At 29.9% G+C, this 24686-nt stretch overlaps 2 protein-coding genes across 2 annotated transcripts; both read right to left on the reverse strand.

The window, feature by feature from the left end:
• Positions 1-3219: 3219 nt before the first annotated feature.
• Positions 3220-6947, reverse strand: LOC126852298 (uncharacterized). Its single transcript, XM_050596961.1, has 5 exons — positions 6732-6947; positions 6254-6367; positions 6033-6167; positions 5595-5702; positions 3220-4788 (listed from the first exon to the last, which is right to left on the reverse strand). Exons 1-5 carry the CDS (start codon positions 6818-6820, stop codon positions 4785-4787), a joined length of 450 nt encoding a protein of 149 aa, XP_050452918.1. The 5' UTR covers positions 6821-6947; the 3' UTR covers positions 3220-4784.
• A 4975-nt stretch (positions 6948-11922) lies between these two features.
• Positions 11923-19845, reverse strand: LOC126852302 (uncharacterized). Its single transcript, XM_050596966.1, has 4 exons — positions 19499-19845; positions 18568-18684; positions 15640-15709; positions 11923-14840 (listed from the first exon to the last, which is right to left on the reverse strand). Exons 1-4 carry the CDS (start codon positions 19591-19593, stop codon positions 14769-14771), a joined length of 354 nt encoding a protein of 117 aa, XP_050452923.1. The 5' UTR covers positions 19594-19845; the 3' UTR covers positions 11923-14768.
• Between the last annotated feature and the right edge of the window lie 4841 nt (positions 19846-24686).

Raw genomic sequence — 24686 nt, forward strand, 5'->3', positions numbered from 1 at the left:
GATACGATTCGAGCAAATAGATAAATTGGATACATCAGCTTTTTTTTAAATCCGCAAGTTTGAATTCATTTTTTACATATTTTTTACAATTCTACTTTCTTTGGAAATCTGAAAAAAATAATTTAATTTTTGTTATAATTATCATAGTGATTATACATTTAATCTCATTATTTGTCAGTAAACTTACTTGTGCAAAGTTGTTTTTCTTTACAAATGTAACAAGATCGCATTATCGTTGCTTTCTTTATCACTTTTCACAAAAATTTCTGAAAATCTTCTTAAAATCTTTTCTTAAAATCACTTAATGAAACTGGTTAACTGGTTAGGTTAAACTAACACGCATGCGCATTGCGTAAAGTACGAATTGTGGAAGCAAGAAGTTGATATATGTCTGCATCGTAATGTTTTCGCCAACGTCGCTTATTGGGAAGATACGTGATTAACAATATAATAGTTATGAAGGAAGAGTAAGGAGAATTATCTACCTAGATTAGAAATGGTCACAAAAAATGTTCCGTATGTGGCCAGAAATAACTTGTGCCATTTTGTTACCATCTTGAATAGTCATATATGTATAATGTTACGTTTAGTTGTAGTAATAATTTATAGTATATTATAGTATATTAGTATTATTAGTAAATATAGTGTGTCGCTAACACACTTTTACCAATTACTAATACAACTAAACATAATGTTATACATATATGAATATTCAAGATGACGACAAAATGATCCAAGTTATTCCATTCAGCAAACCTGCCCACATACGAAACATCTTTTGTGACTACTTTTTTACACTCTACACTATCGAGATAACTTTCCTTACTTCATATATAGTATAATATAGATAGTAATATTATATATCCCTTATGGAAAAAATCCTCAAATATTGAGTATATACACTCAATTTTGGAAGTTTATTATACTCTCAAATTTGGGTGTACACTCTCGAAATTTTGAAAGTTTACACTGAAGATTAAGTGTAATGTAATACACCAAAACATTGAGTATTCATACTCAAAATTAAGTGTGTACACCAAAACATCGAGTGTTTATACTCAAAATTGAGTTTGTATGCCCTAACATTGAGTGTTTATACTCAAAATTGAGTGTGAACACTAAACTTTTAAAAGTTTATTTTTACACTTGAATATGACACTAAATAGTGTAAACCCTAAACCTTTGAGTACTATTCACAAGATTGAGTATTCTCAAGAGTCAATTGAATGTTAACTGAGTGATAATTGAATATTATTATTAACGCTAAAAATGTGAAATGAATCTTGCAAGTTCCAATGTAATACTTTTAAGATATTATTCGAACATATAATGTTAATGTTACAGCAACATTCTAAAAACATTACAAAAACCAATATTTGGTAATCGCTAGTTTGTTCGTTTACCGCTATACGGCGTGCGTTGCACTTCCATTTCGCATTTAATTTTTAGTCAAGACGATTATATAAAGATTGCAAAAAGCGGCTAATAAGATTAAGGTATACGTATAATAACTATTTTTGATAATAGAGGGTGTCCCATTTTAAAAGTTCCACCCTCATAACTTTTCAGGATCAACGTTTGAAGGAAAACGACTCGGATAAAAGTTGTAGGGAATAAAGGGGGCTATCTAATAGTGACCTTGGATTTGACATTAAAGGTCATTTTCAAAATTATTTGTAGGTCAACTTTTGTTTTTTAAATAGAAACCCCCATTTTTTATTGCATATTCTTGTAGCTTATCTCGAGAGTTTTTCAAAACACTATAATAAAATATTTTTTCATTAAGAATTAAGAGTTATTTTGTATCTTAATCTGACATATTTTAGTATAAAATATCTCAAAAATTATTTAGTGTTCGATAATTGTATCGTAATACTTTTATGTACAGAATAATAAGATAAATCAAATGGTGCAAAGAAAAAATAAATAATTGTTATAAAAAAATATATTGCAAATAATTGCATACTTTTTTTTTAAAACAATTATTTTCTGTACATCATTTGATTCATCTTTTGATTCATCTTCAAGTCACTATTAGATAGCCCTCTTTGTTCCGTACACAACTTTTATCCGAGTCGTTTTCCTTCAAACGTTGATCCTGAAAAGTTATAAGGGTGGAACTTTTAAAATGGGACACCCTGTATAATTTGTCTGACGATTTTAACACAGGGACTTCAGATATTTGATTGATTGTTTAAAATTCGGGCAGATAAATGTCCGAAAAAGTTAAAATTGTTTGTTCATTATCTACTTAAAATGTAAAATAGAGTCTAATATTTATATAAATAAGATTTTAAGTTTCTCAAATTAAATTATTTAAATTTAATTATTTTATTATTTATTTAATTAGTTTAAATATGTCAAAGTGTTTTTTGTCATATAATATGTATGCAGTAGTACTTGTAAAAATGAAAGATTTAGAAAACGTATATAAATGTTAAGATAAAAAACATCTATATATACTATATTATTATAAATATAATTGCACCATAACGTATTGCATTGTAGAAGTATATATGTATATATTACATTGTAAGATTATTGCAATGTTACATTGCAATATTACAAAAAGCGGTGCAATATTACAAAAAAAACTTCAGTATTATGCTCAACTTGAGTGTTATTCTCAACTTAAAAGTAACGCTTAAAGAGAGAGAGTTGAGAGTTATACTCAAGTTGAGTGTCAAATAATGCTCAAATTGAGTATTATTTTGAGTGTTTTTTCCATAAGAAAAGTCATATTATATAGATTGAAGATTAAAGATAGGAATTTGAATAATTAAAACAAAAAGAGTTAAAATTTCTTTTTCTTTATTAGCCAAATTTTAATCCTCATTTTCAATCTTTAATCTGGCTCTGACAGTCTGATAAATTAGTCTGATAAATTTTATATTTATCTACGCGTTTTTACTCTATTAAATTTATTTCCGTAGATAAATTTAAAAAAGCGTATCTTTTTTTCTCATACACTCTGTTTCATAAGAAATAAAATGGTTTTTATTACCTTTATTGCGACTTAATTTAGTTCAAATCAATCAAATAGTATAAAAAGCAGCAATGTAGAAGTATTTACGTAGAAGCATTTGATAATACATAATATGTCTTAAATTTATAAATATATATAAACTTAATTTATTTCTATATGTGAATATATGTGTAATAATATGTAATTCATTAATAAATAAACCACAAAAATGTAAATTTTTTTATAATTTTAATTAAGCTCTACATAAGTACATTTTGTATATACATAATTATTTCTTTCTCTCACTCTTCTCCCTAAACATATAACAATTATTTTATTTTATAAAACAAAAAGATTTGTACAGATAATCTAACAGATATATAAGTCCATTTTTCCCTCCTCTCTATCTATTTATTTTTTAATTTAATGTCAAATTAACAAAGCCATTAACACAAATTAAAAAGAAAATGAAAATAAGACGTAATTGATTTGCATCGATTTGTGCTACTATAACAATAAAGACGCTGACTGGAAAGAATTCAATATAATAAAAAATGATATTATTGTATAGGAACAAAGATATTCAAAAATATAATTATGATATGCTTTGTAGACATATACATTATTAGAATAAGTTTTAATTTAACAGAGAAAAGACGGAGCTCGCATGTTTTGAGTCCAATATTATAAAACTTTGATATAACAGGCAATCGACTTTCAGTATTTAGTTCCCATATAAAGATTCTTAACTATATCTCAACAAATATTGCAATTTTGCAAATTGTAATGCAATATTACAAGAACTACGTGTCTTAATAAATATATGGAATTGTCAAATTCTAATATTTGCTATATTTCGTGAGAAGGGTTAAGATTAAAAATATTATAGAAATATTATAAATTATAACGTAATAATGATTGTGTGATTTGTTAAGAATAATTCTGCTTTATATATGTTAAAATGTCAATTCTATTTTTACCTTAGGATGTGTGAATTAAATCTAAAAAATTGTCATTAATCCGTTTATGGATATAACAAAGAATTGTGTGAATCGCATATGTAACATTTGTTCGAGATGTAAAAAAACGAGCTGAATAACTATAAGAGCTGACTAATAATAAGTTCTCTACATTGTTGATATAAAAATTATATAACTATGATTTGCAAACTGAAAGATTGAGTTGTAGCAATAGTTAATTTATCCTGTTTCTTTGTAAATTATATTCTTACTCATTGCGAACGTCAATAGCGAAGAAAAATGTATGATAAATAAAGTTAAAGATCTTATTATGGCAATTTGATATTTTTATTTGTGCCATTTCCAATCTGGTTGTATTGTTTTGATATTTATGTTAATTTTTACAATAAAATTTATAATTAATTAATTTTTGATTATCAGTTAAAATAATTGTTGATTTATTAAGTAAAGACTTAATTGTAATTAATAATAATTTTTCTTATCAAATGGTTTTTAACTATATTATAGTACTTAATATTTGTTAAATAATCTAAAATAAATAGATAATGAATAATATATGCATTCCTTTTTAAGAATTCAAATAAATTAAAAAAAAATACTTGTCAATATCGAGAGGATTTGTTATAATAATTTACAATGAAATCTAATAAGTCTATGGAATTATACTAGTATTCTTCTCATGATCACGTTGCTTTATGATTTATAATCTTTGTTTCCGCTGTTCCGCAACTGACTAGGCGGTCGAAACGATGCAATGTTCAAAGAATATTCCTTGCATGCGCCAGGCTCATCCCTTGTAATAAAACCCACGCTTTCGAGCAGTTCCATCAGCGGTTTACTCAACTAAAAATAAAAATAGAAAAGATTAAATTTTTTTTGACAAAAATATAAATTAGTATAATCGAATTTTTGCTCAAAGATAAAAACCGACTTTTCAAAGGATTTGACTCTCTCTCCTTTTTTCATTAGCTTTTGCATGATATGTATTAAAAATTATTGCTTTAATATCTAAATTATAATTAAATACGCGCACGTATACATACATATATTTATATACATATATAATATATCGCTCAACACGAAGATAATTTTTCTGTTTAAAATATATCGAAGATTATATCCTTATCAATTAATCACATATGAGCAATGGAAATTGTCGCTTGCATACACACACACACACACACACACCACACATATATATATACATATACATATACATATATATAAACTTTTTTCCCGATTATGCATCTAGAATGTAATCGTCGGGGTCGATTACTTCTTTCGATGTAAATCGAAATAATTGCGAAATGTCCCGACGAGACGATAAAAAGCAAGATGGCACGTTTTAATGGCCGGCGAGGACTTATCGCGTTTAACGCTGATACAGCGATAGCCTTGCATCACTTTTAGAACATAGATTTATGTTAACATTAACTCCGCTTTCTCGAATTTATGACCTACGCAATTGTGTACTTATCTAAGCGCGCGACTTACGCACGGGAAAAAGCGTACCGCAAAAGATGTTATCATCACTATTCATATCCTTGAATATTCTTCCGCCGATCTTAGTCAATCGATGCAAATATATAACGAAGATCAATGTAGTTTGCGCGATGTTTGATTAATAACAAGAAGAAAAACACACTTACCTAACTAGAGAATACGTAGGATCCCCATCGCGTTTCAGTTCTTCGACATGACGGACAGGTATTAATTCAATTGGAATTTGGTTCACCGCAAAACGCCTTCGTCGACCGCTGTAAAGTTATCGATTAAAATATAAAAAAAAAAAAAATTATTACTACATTATAAAAAGTATATATTTAATAAGTTGTATTAAAAAAAATAAAAAAAAATATGTGTATATATACATATATACATATATATATATGTACACACACGCACGCACGCACGCACGCACGCACGCATGCACGCACGCACGCACGCACGCACGCACGCACGCACGCACGCACACACACATATATATATATATATATTCTTTTTACACACGCGCGTGTGTATGTGTATAATAAAATCTCATCATATATATGACATAAATATTTTTGTTCTTATTCAATTTTTCTTACATTTTTACTGGATCCACTTTTCTGTTTGGCCCATTTTCTTCCGTCATGTTTAGCGACCGTTTGCCAGTGATTCTTGACAAACTTATAAGTGTCTCCAATTCGGCTCGTCTCTGATCCGATAGTCGTTTTTGACGTCTGCAAAAACGTGGCAAGTTACACAGGTTAATTCACACAACATCAAATTTATCGTTGGAAAACGAGAGAATTTTAATTCAACTCACGGTTTAGCCGAGAACGACGAACTTTCTTGTTTGAGCGATGAGATTGCTCTTGGTTCGTAGATCGAGAAATCTTCCAACTTTGAGGCATGTGATTCTAACATGCTCAAGTTCAATCTATCGCAAAATAAAAATTACAAAAATGAGATATCGAGTGAGATAGCTGATATTTGAGAAATCGGAAATATCTATTTTTTCTTTTTTTTTAATTGAAACATAAATTTAAGACACGTTTTTCTTATATCACGATATACTTAATAATATTTATATCGCAACAGGCCGATGTTATCGTTAATATGATGTAATAACATTAAATATGGCTAATAATGTTCTGACGTAACCCATATGCGGACGCGGAGAAAACTAAAACGGAAGGTCACGCCATTAAAAAACGGAAATGTATCGCAAAATATTGACTTTTCTCGTAAAAATGATCGGTATTATTGCAGATTTTCAAAAATTATAGAAAAGTAGTAATTACCCATTCTCGACGATCGCAGGACGTCCATAAGTAAATCTTGCCAGCATAAGTACCACGAGGACGCAGATAATCATAAATGAATATCTCATCTTAAACGGTATTTTTTATATCACTGAAGAGAAATTTTAACGCCAAATGAAGAAAATAAGCGGTTTTTTTTACTAAAACACGCTGATATGGAGATTAATACAATCTTCAAAAGATCCCTCGCTTCGTTCGTTGTATACAAACTATTAAGTCGGAATAACGGTCGTCACAGCATATATAGGGTGACGATATCCTTATCCCCTCTTCCTTGTATAAGTATAAGCATCAACGATTTGCATACTCACTACTTCTGTCTGTCAATGTCTGTCAATGAGTTTCTCACAACAAATAATTGCACATTTGCATAATAATTTCCAAAAAGATCGCTCGCGGACTACTCGCTTGCCTACTCTCTTTCTGCAGGTGTCAATTTATTGTCGGTTTGACAAAGCGCTCATTAGAGGCATGTAAATGATTTGCTGAGAAAAAAGGAACTATTAAAAATATCAAATCAAATTATTTTAGATATAATAATTCCTCTCTAATTTCTCATCCAAAGAAAATTCTTACAAATAGAAAATATTTATATAACAGCAAAATCTATCATTGACGTCATTAAATTTCATCGCTAAAGTGATCAAGAAAAATCTCGCAATCATACTTGTGCGCTTTTTACGCCTCATTTTCTACGCGCCTTTTCTCTTTCTTACATTTATTTATATAAATATACTACTGTAATATTTTTTTCGACTGAAATATTATATCAATCACATCCTGTAAACAACGCTCTATTACATTTCACGAATGGCACGTTTTCTTGTTCTAGCGGAAAATGTGCGTAGCAACGGAAAATGCGGATTTTCTAGTTTAATCTGGTTTGCATATTCAATTTTTTTTTTTACAAAATGAGAAAGCAAAGTACACAAGATGCTCGTTTACTTCATGGTTTACTTCGATCTTGTGTAATAAATCTACGAAGATTCATAAATTTTTGTTGAGAAATAAGCCAAATATAAATTCGGCAGTTTCGCGCAGAAGCAGAAAAATGAACTTTTGACCTCCTTTTGATATAAAACTTTGATTATGTAGTGATAATGTATATAAATTATATGCTATATCCGGTAAATTCTTTTTTCATACATTGCTTTATACAACACCGTTCGTTTAATAAGAAATAATAAGAAAATTTTAACAAATTTAAATAAAAAAAGTGTAATAATTACTCACATCTTAATTTAAATATTATATTTAATACAAAATGTGTATACTTAATTTATTATTATATAATTTTATTATTTTTATAAATGCTCTGTCATCTTTTTTCCAAACTACTAAATTACTATATTCTAAAATCTTATTAATGTGTGTATGTGTGATTATTGTTTTTGATTTTATGCTTCAATCACGGGATTTTGTTATATACGTATTAGCGCCATTAGATGAATCACATAACGCCATTACGAAACCATTTTAATGCTATGCTGTGTGCGGATATAATTTTAACGTTTTTATAAACTATCGTTTTTATTCATTAAATGATGATATCTCTCAAAATTCTCTATTAATTTTTTTTTTTTTTTTTCTTTATTTTTATGCTTTAATCGCAGAGTTTCGTTATACCATCAACGCCATTAGACGAATCACGCAACATTGGCCTGTCGTTACGAAACCACTCTAGTACTACTAAACGTTACGCTTACGACTCTTAATTTTTACTTGTTACTTCCGGCATCGATTTTATTATATTTTGATAATTAAATCTTTATCGCGCGCAACATAGAGAAGCAAGGCTGACGCGCGGAGTTTAAGATATTATATTCGCGATTGAAATTCATTCTCATCAATTAGATAATTCGAATCAAAATAGGAGTATAATGTTTTTATTGTATATTCTTTGTATATATTCAAATATTGACAAGAAATGATTCGATCATCATTTTTTTTTTGTCGCAAGAAGTCGCGAAATCGAAGATATAAGTACATTACATGCTGCAATAACATGATAGAATTTCACAGTTATTGCATTAACAGAAACGGAAATGACGTATCTGATTAACATAAATCCTGCAAAAAAAAATAAAGAAGGCGCCTAAGAGATGTATGAATTTCATAATTCATTGTATATATTACGCTTCATGGGTCCGAAGCGACGAAACAAACCGGGCACGCGAACGTTAAGTTATAATTATCGGCGATCATCGTTGACAAAAAGAAAATGAAGACAAAAATTTACGATTACGCGATCGTTGGAGGCGCGTATGTACACGCGCCTAACGCATAACGTTTTAGTTACACGTAATGGTAAATGGCCACTTACAGATATGATACGTTGACCGCATGATCCCCTCCTTACATTGCGAAATGTTCGTCACCCGCGCATTTGCGAGTAAATTCGTCATACGATTTCGTATCTATCAGATAAACGCGGCCACACATTGACTGGAAGAAGAGTCGAGATGAAATCGTACATTATTTTAGGTCGTTGTGTTTCTCATTCATTCACAATGAATGAGTAAACGATTAGCTTAATCTAATTAGATTGTGATATTTTTGAGGACTGTACAAATAATATTTCTTATTTATTATTTATACTCTTTGACGTATATTCTTTCTCTTCACTCGAATTAGAATGCGCAAATCAAGTCAAGTCGACTTGCAAGTTTTTAAATTTAATTCTTTTGCTGAATGAAAATTTTCATACAATACACAGAAAACAATTGCAGCAACATTGCCGCAATGTTGCTGCAATATTGCAATGTTCTGTGCTGAATAAGTTTTTACTTTTTCTGACAGATACATTTTATAATAATAATATACATAAACATCATATTTCTGCATATGAATTGCTTAGAATATTTTTTCGCCCCTTTCTACAAACCAAGTAGTACAAAGCATTATTGGTCCGACGGCTCGATAGATTGGCGCTATAAAGAAAATGCGTAATTTGCGCCGATTAAATAATTATTGGTCATTATATAAAATATTTGCAGACTAAGTAATGCTTTCAATTAATATTTTAAGTAAAAAAGCCAAATGTGATTTCTCGCCAAAGAATATAAAGAATGCTTAAAAGATATTATCTACCTTTCTTAATTAATATGTATTAATTTTATATACAAGCATCTCTATTTTTCTTATACAAATTTATAATAATATTCAACACTAATTCATCTTTTATTGCTTTGTCAAAAAGATCTATATAAAACACATAACATACATAATGATGTAACAATATAAAATTGTACGTATATGCACAAAAAAAATATTCTGTATTTACCGACAGAAGGGTATAATTCTCTCTTCATTATGTCTTTGTAGAGGGAGTCATAATCTAATTTTCCGCAAATTTTTGTTTGTCTAATTTCGGCAACTTTTCGTTCTTTCTTCTTTTTCATTATACTAGAATATTAAGAAAACACGCCATTTTTAATATTTTATATCATATATATTATTTAATAAATCCTAAAATAAAAAAAAGATCCTCAAAAAAAGTATATCATTTTTTACATGTTATTTTCACAAATAGTTTAAGATAATTATTCAAAATGATTCCAGTTCAATTATTTCTTTTGCGCTTTGGAAACAAATTTAATATAAAATTTATATCTAATGAATAAAATTATAGAGTTGACTTATAAATAAGTACTATAAATTATAGAGTTGACTTATAAATAAGTACTATAAATTATAGAGTTGACTTATAAATAAGAACATTCAAATAACTATTAAAATATACAATCTCTACAATTTCAGCTGTTTAATTTAATATTCAATATTAATGAAAACACGCATATTATGATTGTCTGCTTTTTCTCAAAAAAAGCAATTTTATACTCACAGATGAATGAAATAATAACTTAAACACTTAAACATTATTGTATATTGTTCTCAATATTTAAATGATAATTATATGGTTTTTGCTTAATAACAATTTTTATTTACATGAAATAAACACAACGCATAATCAATTAACATCAAGAGATAAAAAAAATTTTTTTAAGATAGAAGAGAATTGTTGGAGTTGAATTGTAATAATTATATAACATAGAAGCATATTATAGCAACAATGTTGCAGTAGCATTATGACAATGTTACAATGCTGCCGCAATGTTGCTGCAACATTGGGCACATTCAGCGGACTCAACAATTTAGGTAGTAATCAAACTATGATTCTTACTTTTAAAACCAGCAAATCAACGTCGAGTGTTGAGAAGACACAAAATGCTCTATTATTGAGTCCGTGCCCATTCTGTGCTGTATAAAGTAATATATGAACGGTGTTACGTTTAGGAAGTATTATCTCTATAAACGCAAATAAGAGAAAAGAATAAATTGCACAAATAATCGATTATTTCATTTTATTGCATTCACAATTGCGTATACATGTTTGTTCAAAGTAATCCGACGACATAATTAGTAGGTGAAAAAGGAAATGAAATTGTCTTTATTAAAGGAAATGATTGTGTTTATGTATGTGTGTATGTATATGTGTGTATGTGTATGTGATACTATGAGAATCTTCTAACAATAAGAATAATTGATTTGTAGTTTATGTGACCTGCACAAGTGTAATTGCAATTACACATCAAATATGAAAATAAATATAAATAAATAAATAAATATATAAATAAATAAATAAGACAATTAATAAATAAATAAACATGTAAAGAAAAAAAGATACCTAAACCGACTCCCAAATCGACGCACTTTTATTTTTCGGCAATTAAATACTACACTTTAGAAAAATGTAGTCAGTCTAGTTTGTTTAGAAGTTTATAATTTATATACTCATTGTTTGTTTTAACGCTAAATCGGCTTGTATTACAGTATTCTCAAAATTTGACAATATTTTTCCTGTGATTTTCTTTGTCAAATTACATAATTTAAAAACAAGTGTAATAATATTTTTTTTCTGCAATATTACGGTGGTATTATAGATTTCTAAACCTGTTTTTTTTTGTTTTTATTTTTTCACCGTGTATCTGTGAATTTTTAATGATTATATATTGACTTTGAGAATCAATTTCTTATATCTCAATTTTTGTTTGCTCTCAAAAAAAGCATTAGTTCAAGAAAGAAATAAAATTGTCAAAACTGCAATACAATTCTTAATAAGTTATATATATATATATATATATACATATACATGTATATATATGTCAGTTTTTTAGTATCTTTTCTTAACAAATAAATATTAAACATTATACATGGCAATAAGTAGTAAATGTTAAGGAACGTAGACTCATGAGATGCGTGCGCGAGTCCAATTAATACTAAAATAATTTCTCTACATTAAAACTTATAAAATAAAAATAAAACTCATCTAGAGAATTAATCATTTGCTAACAATAAGAGATAATTTCGTATGAGAAATGCTTTGTGTCATTTCTCAATACATGGTCACATCTACAATAAATCCCATCGATAGATGACAGATACTACTTTTCTGTCTGATGTAAATTCTTAATTTCTACATCAACGTAGAACTAAAGAAGAAATGACTAAGTAAGAATTTAATAAATAAAAACTAAAACATACATGGCCGAGCCCGGAATGCAATACATGCCGTTCGCACGCGTAAAAGTTTCAAAATTCACAATTAATATTAATTTTGGTCCTTTATGCTAACAATAAGGTACAAAATAATTTTGTTATAATAAAGGAAACATTACTTGCGAGCGTGATATAAATTCGTTCGTCAAAGGCAGAACAGACGATTAATTTTAGATAAACATCTGGAAAAACAACAAAAAGATTTATCGAAGTAAGTAAATTCGTAAAATTAACAATTAATTTCTCGATAAGGATCGTAATAAATTCAGGATTTTTTTCATATTAAACACTATCGTAAACTATGCTGTAACAGATATTCTCGTAATATATACAGGGTGTCTGAGGCTGTGACAATTGAACGCTCACGCACATTACCAGGCGCACCACTCACCGACATGCGATCAGCGATGATTGACAAACTTTACTCAATAATAATGCTTTCATTAAGCGTTACATAAAAAAATGGTAAAGGATTTTCTTGCTTGATTTAATCCGCTCTATCTGTATATTACGGGTGGGACGATTATTATCAGACACTCTGTATATATAGGGTGGCCGGAGTCGCACCACCGTCGTGTGCAGATAGAGCAGATAAAATTGAGAAGAAAAATCCTGTTTTACCATTTTTTTCTGTAACGCTTAATAAAAAAGTTATTATTAAGTGAAGTCTGGCTGATCTTTAGCAGGGCGCACGTCGATGAACCGCGCGCCTGATAGTGTGCGAGAGCGCTCCGCCGCTAGCGCGGCGGCGCACCACTACCAGGCGCGCGGTTCACTAACGTGCGTCCGACTAAAAGTCCGGCGCTGATTGGCCAGACTTCAATAATAACTCCTTTACTATAAAAAGCTTTAAATATAAAAAAAAAATGATACAGAATTTTTCTTCTCAGATTTATCTGCTCTATCTGCACACGACGGATGATGCGACCGACTCCGGACACTCTGTATATACATACATACATATATGTATATATATATATATATATATATATATATACAGGGTGTCCGGCAACTTTTGACACACCCGAAGTATGAAGATAGATTGGGTCAAACTGAAAAGAAAAGTCTTGAACTATTTTTTTGAATAACGCTTAATAAAAGAGTTTGGGTAAAGGGTCATCAAAATTTGGCCAATCATCGCCGATCTTTAGCTTAGCGCACCTTGGTGAGCCGCGCGCCTGGTAGTGTGCGTGAGCGTTCAACTGTAAGCGGCGCATCACTGCAGGCGCGCGGCTCACTGACGTGTGTCCTAAAGGTTAAAGATCGGCGTTGATTGGTCAGATGACTTGACTTAATAACTTCTTTATGAAGCGTTATAGAGGAAAATGGTATATGACTTTTCTTTTCAGTTTGATCCAATCTACCTTCACATTTCGGGTGTGTCAAAAGTTGCCGGATACCCTGTATATATATGTATATCTTTGATTTATATTCTAGAAAGATAAATCGATTGGTCACGGTCACGTTATAATAAAATTTTCATTTTTTGCTCTAGTTTCGTTTTCGTTCAGCCACGATAGAGATTAATTGAAAGTGATTACGGTGGCAGATTTAATGAATCGGTGGCCAAATGAAAATTATACGGCATAAACTTGAAATTTTGCGAGATTCTACTTTTTTAGAAAAGTGAAATATCAGACGTTTCTTTTCTATGTCTCAACGTCATCGTGAATAATCGACGGATCACACATTCGGCGAAAAAAACCGGCGTAATCGAGAAAAGCCGGTTGGAATGACGTTGCGCTCTCTTACGCGATATATTATATAAATTACACGATCTAATGTAATCAGCTTGCGTAATAATAAACAGTAGCGGCCGAATTAAAACAACCGATGCAGTCGGAGAAAAGACGATTAAAAACTTTCGAAATTACAAAAATTATTATCCAAACGTCTCTAATAAACAATTAACGCGATCGTGTAAATCAAATCTATGAGATTTACAGCCTTATCGAGAAAATATATCTCACAAATTACGCGCAAATTTTCACGAATACTGAGACGATATTCACATATAAAATACTGTTCTCGTTAAGTCTTTCAAATACTTAAATAAAGAACGCAGTCCCCGAAGACACGATCACGCACTGTCATCCCATGGATATTTTGCACGGTAATTTCTTCCGTACACATCTTCATCATCTCCCGCTGTTGCCATTTAGTCTATTTACACACGTTACACGAGTAATTTCTGGTTATTGAGAGTTAATTATTTATTTCTTCAGGCGTTAAAAGTCCGTAAAGGAACTGAAATCTCGGAGACGGAGATTGATCCGTAATAATGCGTTGTCGATGGATCACGGCTGAGAGATCAATTAAATGCGTATGTGTGTGTGTGGATGTACGTATGTGTATATATGTCAGTATGTATATCCCTTTTAATTGCTTTACTTCCTTCTTCCCTCTCTCTTTCCTCGCGCTCTTTCTCTTTTCCGCTTCTCTTTTCTAACTTTCGTCTCATTCTCGAGGGACGCCAAGCTTCTGAATTAAATCAATCGATAGTCTCTGTTCGTCCCGCGGTTCTTCCTTCTGCAATTAGAATAAGCGGAAATTAAATTAGTTCCGATTTTGAGATCCGCGATGGCAACATCCGGCAATTTTTGCTAATATTCACTATTACGAACGGAAAATTCGTACCGTTTTTTCGATCTGTTAGCAAAAAAGCGGAACGGACTTTCTTTTATTGTACAACACAATATGTCCCACATAGCACAGAACATTATAGCAATATTGCTACAATATTGCAGAAATATTGCAACATTGCCGCAATATTGCTACAATATTCTGTGCTACGTGGGATGTTGTTATATCATCCAGTCGCCTATATATCTGTATCTACCTGTTGAATGTTTCAAAGCGATAGCTATTCACCACATTTCACCAGTTATTTGATGAGAGTTGTGCGATAAGAATAGATAAATCGAGAGAGAGAACAGGAATGAAGAATGAAATGCGAATATCATTCAAGTTGCATCTCGAAGACATCACGCGTGTCGAAAATCGTTAATTACGCTTTGAAGTTCATTAAGTTACACAGCACGCGCCGATGGTTCGTTCAATCTTTCCTTGTCGTAAAATTATCGCTCGCACAGACACATGACAAATGATCCGGTCGAGGAAAAACGATCATAGATACTTCAGTGTTGCATCGCGCGACGCTTTATATTGCATTTTCTTGCATGTAAGATAAAACGGAAATTAAGTACATAAGCAACAAATCAAAAGTAAACAATTGTCCTTTTGTAAAACTTATCAGTGAATAAACGGTAACGCGTTCGCGAAACAAAAGGGCAAGCATGCTAGCGGATTTATATGTATATTATCTTACCCAAGGTAAGGGACGATTCCGATTTGGTTGGTCCAGAATTGATTCCAGGACAGATCTTCGTTTACGTCCTCTAGAAACAATAATAACGTTATATTCAAATTTGATCGAAAATAATTTAATATAGAACAACTAATATATAAATCGCAAAATTCGCATTTAAATTATAGAAGTTTGATAATGTACGCATTTAAAAAATATATGTATACAAAAAAAATGTGTGTGTGTGTATGTACATAATTTTTTCTTTTTTTCTGTTCGAAAGAAGTAAGCATTATCGTAAAGGTTCGCGCGATCACGCCGGGTACTCGTGTGTTCGTGTGTCGAATGAACAGGAAAGATGACGTCTTTCTATGCAATAATCGCGCAATCGTCGAGAATCTGCCTGGTTGCTGTGACGATCCAACGTTTATCGCCGAAACAAATAAACGCGAAATCATGCAAATTATGACGCATAATTTATTTATTAAAGCTTAGTCAATTGCTTCCCTGATAATGTCGTTATCGAGATGGGACGCACGAAAGGCGTGTTCTCTAATTAATGAATGATTAGCGAGAAGAATTTATTTTATATATTTGAAATACACGTATATTATATATCCGTATTATTTATGCTACGATTTATGCGAATGTGTTACAACACACATTACATGTACAACGTTTTGCCGAACATATGCGCGAACGGAGGACAAAGGTGGAAATAAATAAAATATCCGTTTATCAATTGAAGGATATACAACAAAATTACTCGACGTTCACATTCTGTGTTATAATGTAGGATAGTGTGTCAACGTCGACTAATTTACTCGTGAAAACAGTCACATCCGATTACGTGAGATCAGGACTTTTTCAGAGGACGACGAGTAAGAATACATCTGAATAGAAATTTATTCACGAAGCATTCAACATGCGGAGTACCCCTAATTAGGTTAGGGGTACCACCTTCGTTTTTTCTTCTTTTTTTTTTCATCTTTATCAGATGTCTCGATGCAGTTATATGTTATGCAATAGATGTCGCTCACGCAATTTGTATTCGAAAATGTTTTATCTTTCTCCTCTTTCTTTCAATTCTTTTTATACTGAGATTCATAACGCACATAAGGATATGTAGATGTAATATATGTCAAGAATAGGAATAAGAGATTATTATAAAACTATTTTTTTTTAAATCTCATATGCTCGCACTCTTTTACATTATTCAGCGTGAAAATATTTCGTCCTTCATTTTTCTCGATATGTTAGATTACGCGCAATTTTTTTATATTGTTCATTTTTTCTTTTTCTTTAAATTTAATGCTTTTTAATTACATGATGATTGCAAACGATATTTAAAGCTTTGAAGATAAAAAAAAAAAACAAATAGGTGCTGGCATAAAATCTCCAACAATGTCATTGTTTCAAATATGATATTTTGTTTATGAATTTATCTTGTTGAAAGTTTATATAACTCTAGTTGATTCTTATTAAAGATTTTATTGTTTTATAAAATATCTGAATAATAAAGAAAAACAAAAAATTAAATATGTAATTATAGGTTTATAATAATTACTTTATCGTATTTCGCGCTCAAGAGAATAGTATAGTATTTCGCATCAAGCATATCCGTATAGTTCCGTAATTAAGAAAGAGATATATCATTTATCATAATTAGTAATTTGTTATCATAATTTGTTATCGTAATTAGTAATTTTTTTATTGAGTAATTTTTTCGCCGTTTCATTGTATGTGTGTTACACCACAATGATACAAGTTGACGCATAATTTATAAATTGCATCAATAACGACAATCTATTCTTTAAAAATATGAAAAGTTTATGTATGTGTGTATTAATATTTTATATATCACATATAATATATCTATATTCTTTTATATACAGATATATATAGTATATACAATATGTGTATATATATAAAATATTAATATATATATATATATATATATATCATATATATATAATATTATATATATATATATATATATATATATATATATATATATTAATAATATATATATATATATATAAAATATTTAGATATATATATATATATATATATATATATATATAAAATATTAATATATATATATATATTAATATTTTATATATATATACATATTGTATATACTATATATATCTATATATAAAAGAAAGAAATCTTGACTGACTGACTGTCTCATCAACGCCCAACTCAAACCGTTTAACTTAGAAACGTAAAATTTGTAAGATACATTGTTTTTATGACAAAGGCATCCGCTAAGGAAGGATTTTTGGAAATTCTGTCCGTAAGAGGGTAAAAAGGGGGATTAATTTTTTTTATAAGGATATCTCAAAAACTGAAGATGTTACAGACATGAAAATTGGTATTTAGTTTCTTCTTTAAGAATAAAAACAAACACGTGTTTTACTATTTTTCCGAAAATCCAGTTAAGAAAGATAAAAATAGGGATTAAATTTTTTTATAAGAATACCTATATATCAAAAACCGAAGATTTTAAAAAAGTAAAAGTTGACATTTTAAATTTTCATTTAAAAATAAGTTTGCCAAATTTCTTGCTGCTAACGTCAATAGTTCTTAAGATATAGATATCACTAAAAAAAATTAATACTCTTTTTTACATCTAATACATTTAAGATGGGATAAAAAAATTCATGTTTTTACACAGAATTGTACCAAATCCCAAAATCCATGCGAGCGAAGTCGCGGGCAACAGCTAGTCATATATTATATTATAAACAATTACAATTTTATATATGTATATAAAATTGTAATCAATTGTGTGCGTGCGTACGTGCGTGCGTGCGTGCGTGCTTGTGTGTGTGTGTGTGGGGTGGATGGGTGTGTGTGCATGTGTGTAAGCAATTACAGTTAGAAAAAATTAATGAACTAAATTATGTCATGATAATTATAGCAAAAAATGGAAGACGGACTTACACGATAGCTGGGTCGATTTTTCCGAATGCTACGGGAACCGCAACGCCCTTCACATTTCGCAACCCCAAGATCGTCTCGAGCTCGGCGAGCCTCTGATCAGAAAGGCGTCTGTATCGACTGTAACAAATTGATTATGAATTAATCAAATATTCTCATACCGATTATTGAAAAGAGATATTATCAGCATAGAGAGAAAAAAGAAACATGAGTAATGCTCTTCAGAATTTATTTTGTGCGAATCTCTTATTAAGTTCTTAACAACCAATTATATATAATCTACGATAGTTTCAATCTCGGTATATTGCAAAAGAATTCATATTGCTTTAATACTAATCTAACGATGTAAATTATATAAAAGATAATTACATATTTTACAGTCAATTATGTAATGTAATAATGTGATGTAATTATATCTAATTCAATAATTTAATACTTAAAATATATATTATATTATTTAAAAATATTTAATATATATATATATATATATATATATATATATATATATATATTTGTAATACATTTTTGTAATACAATTTAAAAATATATATATAATATTAATTAAAATAAAAATATATTTACACTTAATATATTATATTTTTAATATCTTTTATATTATTTTTAATATTACAATTATATATTATTATTTTAAATAAATTAAGTTTAGTTATATTCAAGAATAAAAATTATAAATTACTAATAAAAAAAATAATAAAATATATTTAAATTAATAAGATGAATAAATAAAATGAAAGAGCGATCGACAATTTAAAAGCCAATGAATTTGATAATGAGAAGAGAAATTGGTGTGTCACAACAATTTCGCAAGTTGCCTCATAGCATCTTAAAAAGCGCGACTTTCCCCAAAAGCAGGCATGTTTCAAAAGCCGCAACTTTCTTTAAAAATCTGTCTTGGTTTTCTTCAAATCCGTACCTAAGATGCCAATCGGATGGCCTGATGTATGCCGTTTCCGACAAAAGTGCTACGACCAGAACGCACAGGATCGTTGCGCCGACTGATAGATTCATCTTCGCACGCACTTCAGTCAATTTAAATATTATCGGGATACGAAAGAAAAAAAAATGAACTGACACGCAGCTGATCGATCACCGGACCACGATCTCCGGAGTCACACACTTGTCGTTTTCTCTCTCTTTTTTACGCGCGACTCTTAAAGTCTTCTTCTTTAGTAACTTCCTTTCTCTCTTTTTTTTTTTTCTTTCACTAATTTCCGACTCGATTTTTTCTTCTCCGACTCTTTCTCTTATGTCGCTTTTGTCTCTTTGTGAACTGTAGCTACTCGCGGCTGCATCGAACATATATACCCGTGTTACCCGCCCTCCTTATCCCCACCCCTCTAGTCGCTACGACTAGATCGCTCCCACTTCATGGGCGCGCGGATCCACCCTCGCTTTTTACGCGCGATTTTTACCTGCATTCTAAATCTTTTTTCCAGATACGCGATAGATCGATTTTTTCCTATTGTAATACAACTGTATTTCTTGCATAAAATGTATCATTTAACATTGTCCTAAAATTATACGTGTCTAACACAGATCCCTCTCCTCTTTCAATCAATCATAAAATCGACGTGATTTAGATATTTCTCGAATCTCAGTATCTTAGTAATTAAAATCTCGAGAAAAAATCGATGTCATCAAGTGCATTCGTCTCACGTTAGAACGAATATTTCCCAATTTTTTTTATACATAGCAAAATTTTTGTATTTCTTTGCGTCTTTAAAATTACCAGGCTTTATGATTAGCCGACGCAATATCTCGAGCACTTTTTGAAAGTAATTACGATGCCGTGTGTATTTAAAAAAAAAAACTTTAATTACTTTCTTTGTGTAGTTATGCAAATTTAGTGATATTACGCGATTCTACGTCATACCTCGGCATACGCGCCCACATTGAGAGTGAATGAGAGGACAAAGATCCTCTTTGCTTTCAGGATCCGTTATAGCTTTCTGAAGAGGTATTTGTAAGAGGCATGACGCTTCTTCTCTGTTATTCCCGACAGCACAATATTTTTTTAACGATACACGAGGGGATGAGTGTGTGATGGAGGATTAATAAAAGCAACAAGGCTACCTCATAAAACAAAAAATAATCGCGCCAGCAATAATGCGTTTAATGACACAGGCGAATATTTCTCTAGTAAACTTTTATTCATTCGAACTTTTCATTTTAATACTTTCTTCCGCCTTTATAGATTTAGAATCTTATCTTGCGAGACGCAAATAGCGGCACTCAATAAAATCAACGCGAATATATTATAATATTGTCGCAATTTTTGTAATTGCTTTAATGTCTTCCGCTCTTTTCTCTCTCTCTCTCTCTCTCTCTTTTTCTCTTTTACGTTGTTGTTATTAATAATTTGTGTATATATAAAAAAATTTTATATAAAGCGTAAGAAAATTGTAGAAATGTTTCGTTTATTCAAAAACATATGCATTTATATATGTATAAAATCAAACAATTTGTATAATTTGGAAATATCCGGATGCATGATAATGACGTACCAAAAAGAAATGAATGATTATTGATAGGTTTAATTGATATACTATCAGAGTATGCGAAAAGTATTTTTCCGAAACGTAATACTCATCCCAATTTTTTGCGACAGTACATTTTGTAATAATAATATAAATAAGACAAAAATTAAAAATTAAATGTTTTTAAAATTGTTTGAATAATAAACTAATAAATGCAAAAAATTGTCGGAAAATTCAAAAATTTTTAAACAGTATATTTATCTTAATAACTTTTACAAAGTGAAATAAATAATTCTCATAACATCTCTTGAAAAAAATTATCCTCATATATAATTGTATTATTGTACACGTGAATTAATAAAGCCACAAATCCATCCACAATAAAAAATTGTTTATTTGTGGATTAATATTTGTTTAATATTATAAAAACAAATTTGTTATCTTTTATCACATTATATCGAAATATAGATCCTTAAGATTTCCTGCACAAACAAGATTTTGAATTGAATTACATTTTGTTGTATTTTGCCATTAAAATTCTAATTATGAAAGATTTGAATATTCTTATCGATGAGATAGTAGTAACTTCAAAGCAATTTTTTTTCGACTTGTTTTATATACTCCCGCGCATATTGCAGTTGAGACGCAAACTACGTCACGTAGGGGAATACCTCTTAGATACTAGGAAATATGACAGGCGACTTGTGTGACGGTTCATTCATGTAATCTCCTGAGATCTGTTTGCAGACGCGTGGTTATCAACTTTGACTACTTTCGATGACTGTCAATCTATTTTTAATCCGCCGCGCGTTAATATTACATATTTTCATATCTCACTCTCGATTATGTATATGTACCAACTAATGAAACGATATATTACGTACTTCGACCGTGATTTGCGTAACGCGTTTATATACACACATAAGAAACGTATTATGCAATACATTCATTAAAAAAAAAAGTTATATACAGAGCATTTGTAAGAATATTAATTGAGGAAGAGGAATATAGAAATTGTAGGATATATTTGTAGCGGCGACAAAGCTTCGCAAAATCTGTACAGCAATTTATATATCATCGATTGTATAAGTACGTCATCGAATTATCTCACCGAGTTACGTATTGTACTTTAAACAGATTTGTACTTGGAATTTTCGATTATTATCGCGATGAGACAATAAGGCAGTAAGCCCCAGGAGAGATAGCTGCTACGGCAATTATATAACATTCGTTTATCCTACTTTTCAAATTTACTAGCGGATTGCCATACGTTACTTTATCAATTTATCGCGTTTGAATCGCAAATACCAATGAGTGACGCATAAATTGATATTTATTAAGCACGCTGACGACCGGTTATCGGAACAATGTCGCGTATCCTAATATATTTCACGCTAAAATTGATTAAGGGTCGCCAAATATTTCCTGCCAAGCGTTAATGATTCATCATAAATTGCTCTCAAGTTTATCATCTATTATATAATAGTACTAAATATTACGATATCCGCGATTCTCATAGCCATAGAAATCCTCAGCCGTAAAATTCGATAAGGTCAAGAATATTATACGCGATGTCTCGATTAATCTTACACATCTCATCACTTTTTCATATAAATATAAAAATAAGATTCATCTAACATTATCTCATTTTAACATCAATTTTCTACAAATCGATTTAAATCGAGAAATTTATTAAAATTTTATTTTTTTCATTATTATTTTAAATTTAGCATTATATACATATATGTATATAAAGTCAAGATATCTTTTATAATTTACTTTCCAATACAAAATGATTATCAGAAATTCTCAGGTACATCTTTTAATAAAAGCAACACGCGCGTATATGTATGTGTGTGCATAAATTATTCTTCTATCCAAAATTCAATTATAAGAGCGGAAATGAAATTAAAAAAAAAGGATTGATTTTTTTTTATAGAAAAAGAGACAGAGTATTATATTTTTATAAATAAATAACTATAAGTTATTAATTGTATTTAAAATATATTAATAGAAATATTGTATAACGCATAAAATTTCATATAAAAGAAAAGACCTTTCTTCGTACACTTTGTAGCTTACCTTACCTTTTTTTTTACGTTGCAATGAGTAACTGGTTATCTCCAGTGTCAATGGATTGAAAGAAATCATACAGTTGCTGTCACCTGCGATGCAAAATTGTACAAATTCTTGTAAACACATCTGCAAGATAATGCAGGCAAGATATACATATAATATTAACTCGTGTACGGCCTAGATTATTTTAAATGTAAATACAATTAATATTACACAAGTATAACATTTTAGTCAAAAATCTTTTCGAGTGTCAGAGAATATATTGTAATAAGCACGTGTTTTTCTAGCAAGTGTTTTCTATTTATTTTCATAAAGTTGGATGTTTTATTTTATGCAATAAAATCGTATTCGATGAAAATATGAAAAAATCAGCAATTTTTGACAATATGCATCTTTGCAATTAAGTCTCCAAATCCCCTAAAAAATCTACTAGAAAAATTAATTGCAGACTACAATTTTGTAATTTATTTGTTTCTTAAATATAGCTTGCAAATAACTTTTTTTTTAATTGCTTATAATTCAGAAATATTATAGAAATAGTAGTCTCAATGTTTTCATTAAAGAAAAATCTGTCAGTAAAATTAAGATCGAAAGTTGTTAAAACATCCTGTGACACAGTAGGTCATTAACGAGTCTCTTACATCAGACTTCTTTTTGCAGATTTATTATCATATTATATTTTTTATATAATGCATTTGTGTTATGTCATCTCGCAAGGCTAAATATAAAACAAAATATTCTTAAATTTTTCATCCTCTTTTACTTTAATTTATGTGAGAGAAAGAGAAAGAGGGAGAGATACATTGATACATCATGTGACCAACATGAGACTGGCATATTATATATACCGCCTATTTGCGCGTATTACGTTATACGCGCCTTTAGTCACGTATATCCCGAATTTTGGATCAGGTTTAACTTGATATTTCGGTAGCAAAAATTCACATGTAATATTTGGAATTGTTTATGTGTGGCAAACATGAAAATCTTCGAATTGCGCGTGAATACGTCACACCTTATGCGGCGAAATTCGTAGAAACTTAACGCTTAATAAAAGATGTGAAACATCGTTTCGGCACTCGGGGGAGAGGGAGATGGTCTGTTTAAAGGGTGAATGTAGGCGTAGCGTGAAATCAGAAATGTTGATACCCTCATATACACATCGCGTACAATTCACATTGGCAGGGAGAGGGGAATTCCATTTGATAACAAATTTATCGTAAAATTAGAAACTATTTAGATAAGTTAAAAGATAGAATTATATTAGAATATTATTTTAATCGTAATCATGTATGTCAAATTCTCGAATAATCGACGAATAAAATAAATGCATCACGTTATAATCTGTGTTATGTATAGTTCGTGTTATGAAATGTAATGAATTCGTTGTGATAAGAACAATAGAAATTATTTTCAATTATTCATTGCTTATCTTAAGAGTTAGAATAGTCTAATCAATAAATAAACAGATTGCTTAATCAATAGATAGTCTGATTAGCATTCAACGTCACATTTGATATCAGTGAAAAGTCTATTGAAAATCAAGAA

This window comes from Cataglyphis hispanica, chromosome 10 (assembly GCF_021464435.1).
Source record: "Cataglyphis hispanica isolate Lineage 1 chromosome 10, ULB_Chis1_1.0, whole genome shotgun sequence".
Lineage (NCBI taxonomy): Eukaryota > Metazoa > Arthropoda > Insecta > Hymenoptera > Formicidae > Cataglyphis > Cataglyphis hispanica.

Excerpts from the sequence above, each read along its gene's own strand:
- LOC126852302 (XM_050596966.1), bottom strand. The coding sequence starts at position 19,593 with ATGAATCTATCAGTCGGCGCAACGATCCTGTGCGTTCTGGTCGTAGCA. Across the intron at positions 18,685-19,498 it reads CCATCCGATTGGCATCTTAG|TCGATACAGACGCCTTTCTG; the intron begins GTACGGATTTGA and ends AATTTGTTACAG. Across the intron at positions 14,841-15,639 it reads GGAATCGTCCCTTACCTTGG|AAGGAAGAACCGCGGGACGA; the intron begins GTAAGATAATAT and ends TTCTAATTGCAG.
- LOC126852298 (XM_050596961.1), bottom strand. The coding sequence starts at position 6,820 with ATGAGATATTCATTTATGATTATCTGCGTCCTCGTGGTACTTATGCTG. Across the intron at positions 6,368-6,731 it reads CCTGCGATCGTCGAGAATGG|ATTGAACTTGAGCATGTTAG; the intron begins GTAATTACTACT and ends ATTTTGCGATAG. Across the intron at positions 6,168-6,253 it reads TCGTCGTTCTCGGCTAAACC|ACGTCAAAAACGACTATCGG; the intron begins GTGAGTTGAATT and ends ACGTTTTTGCAG.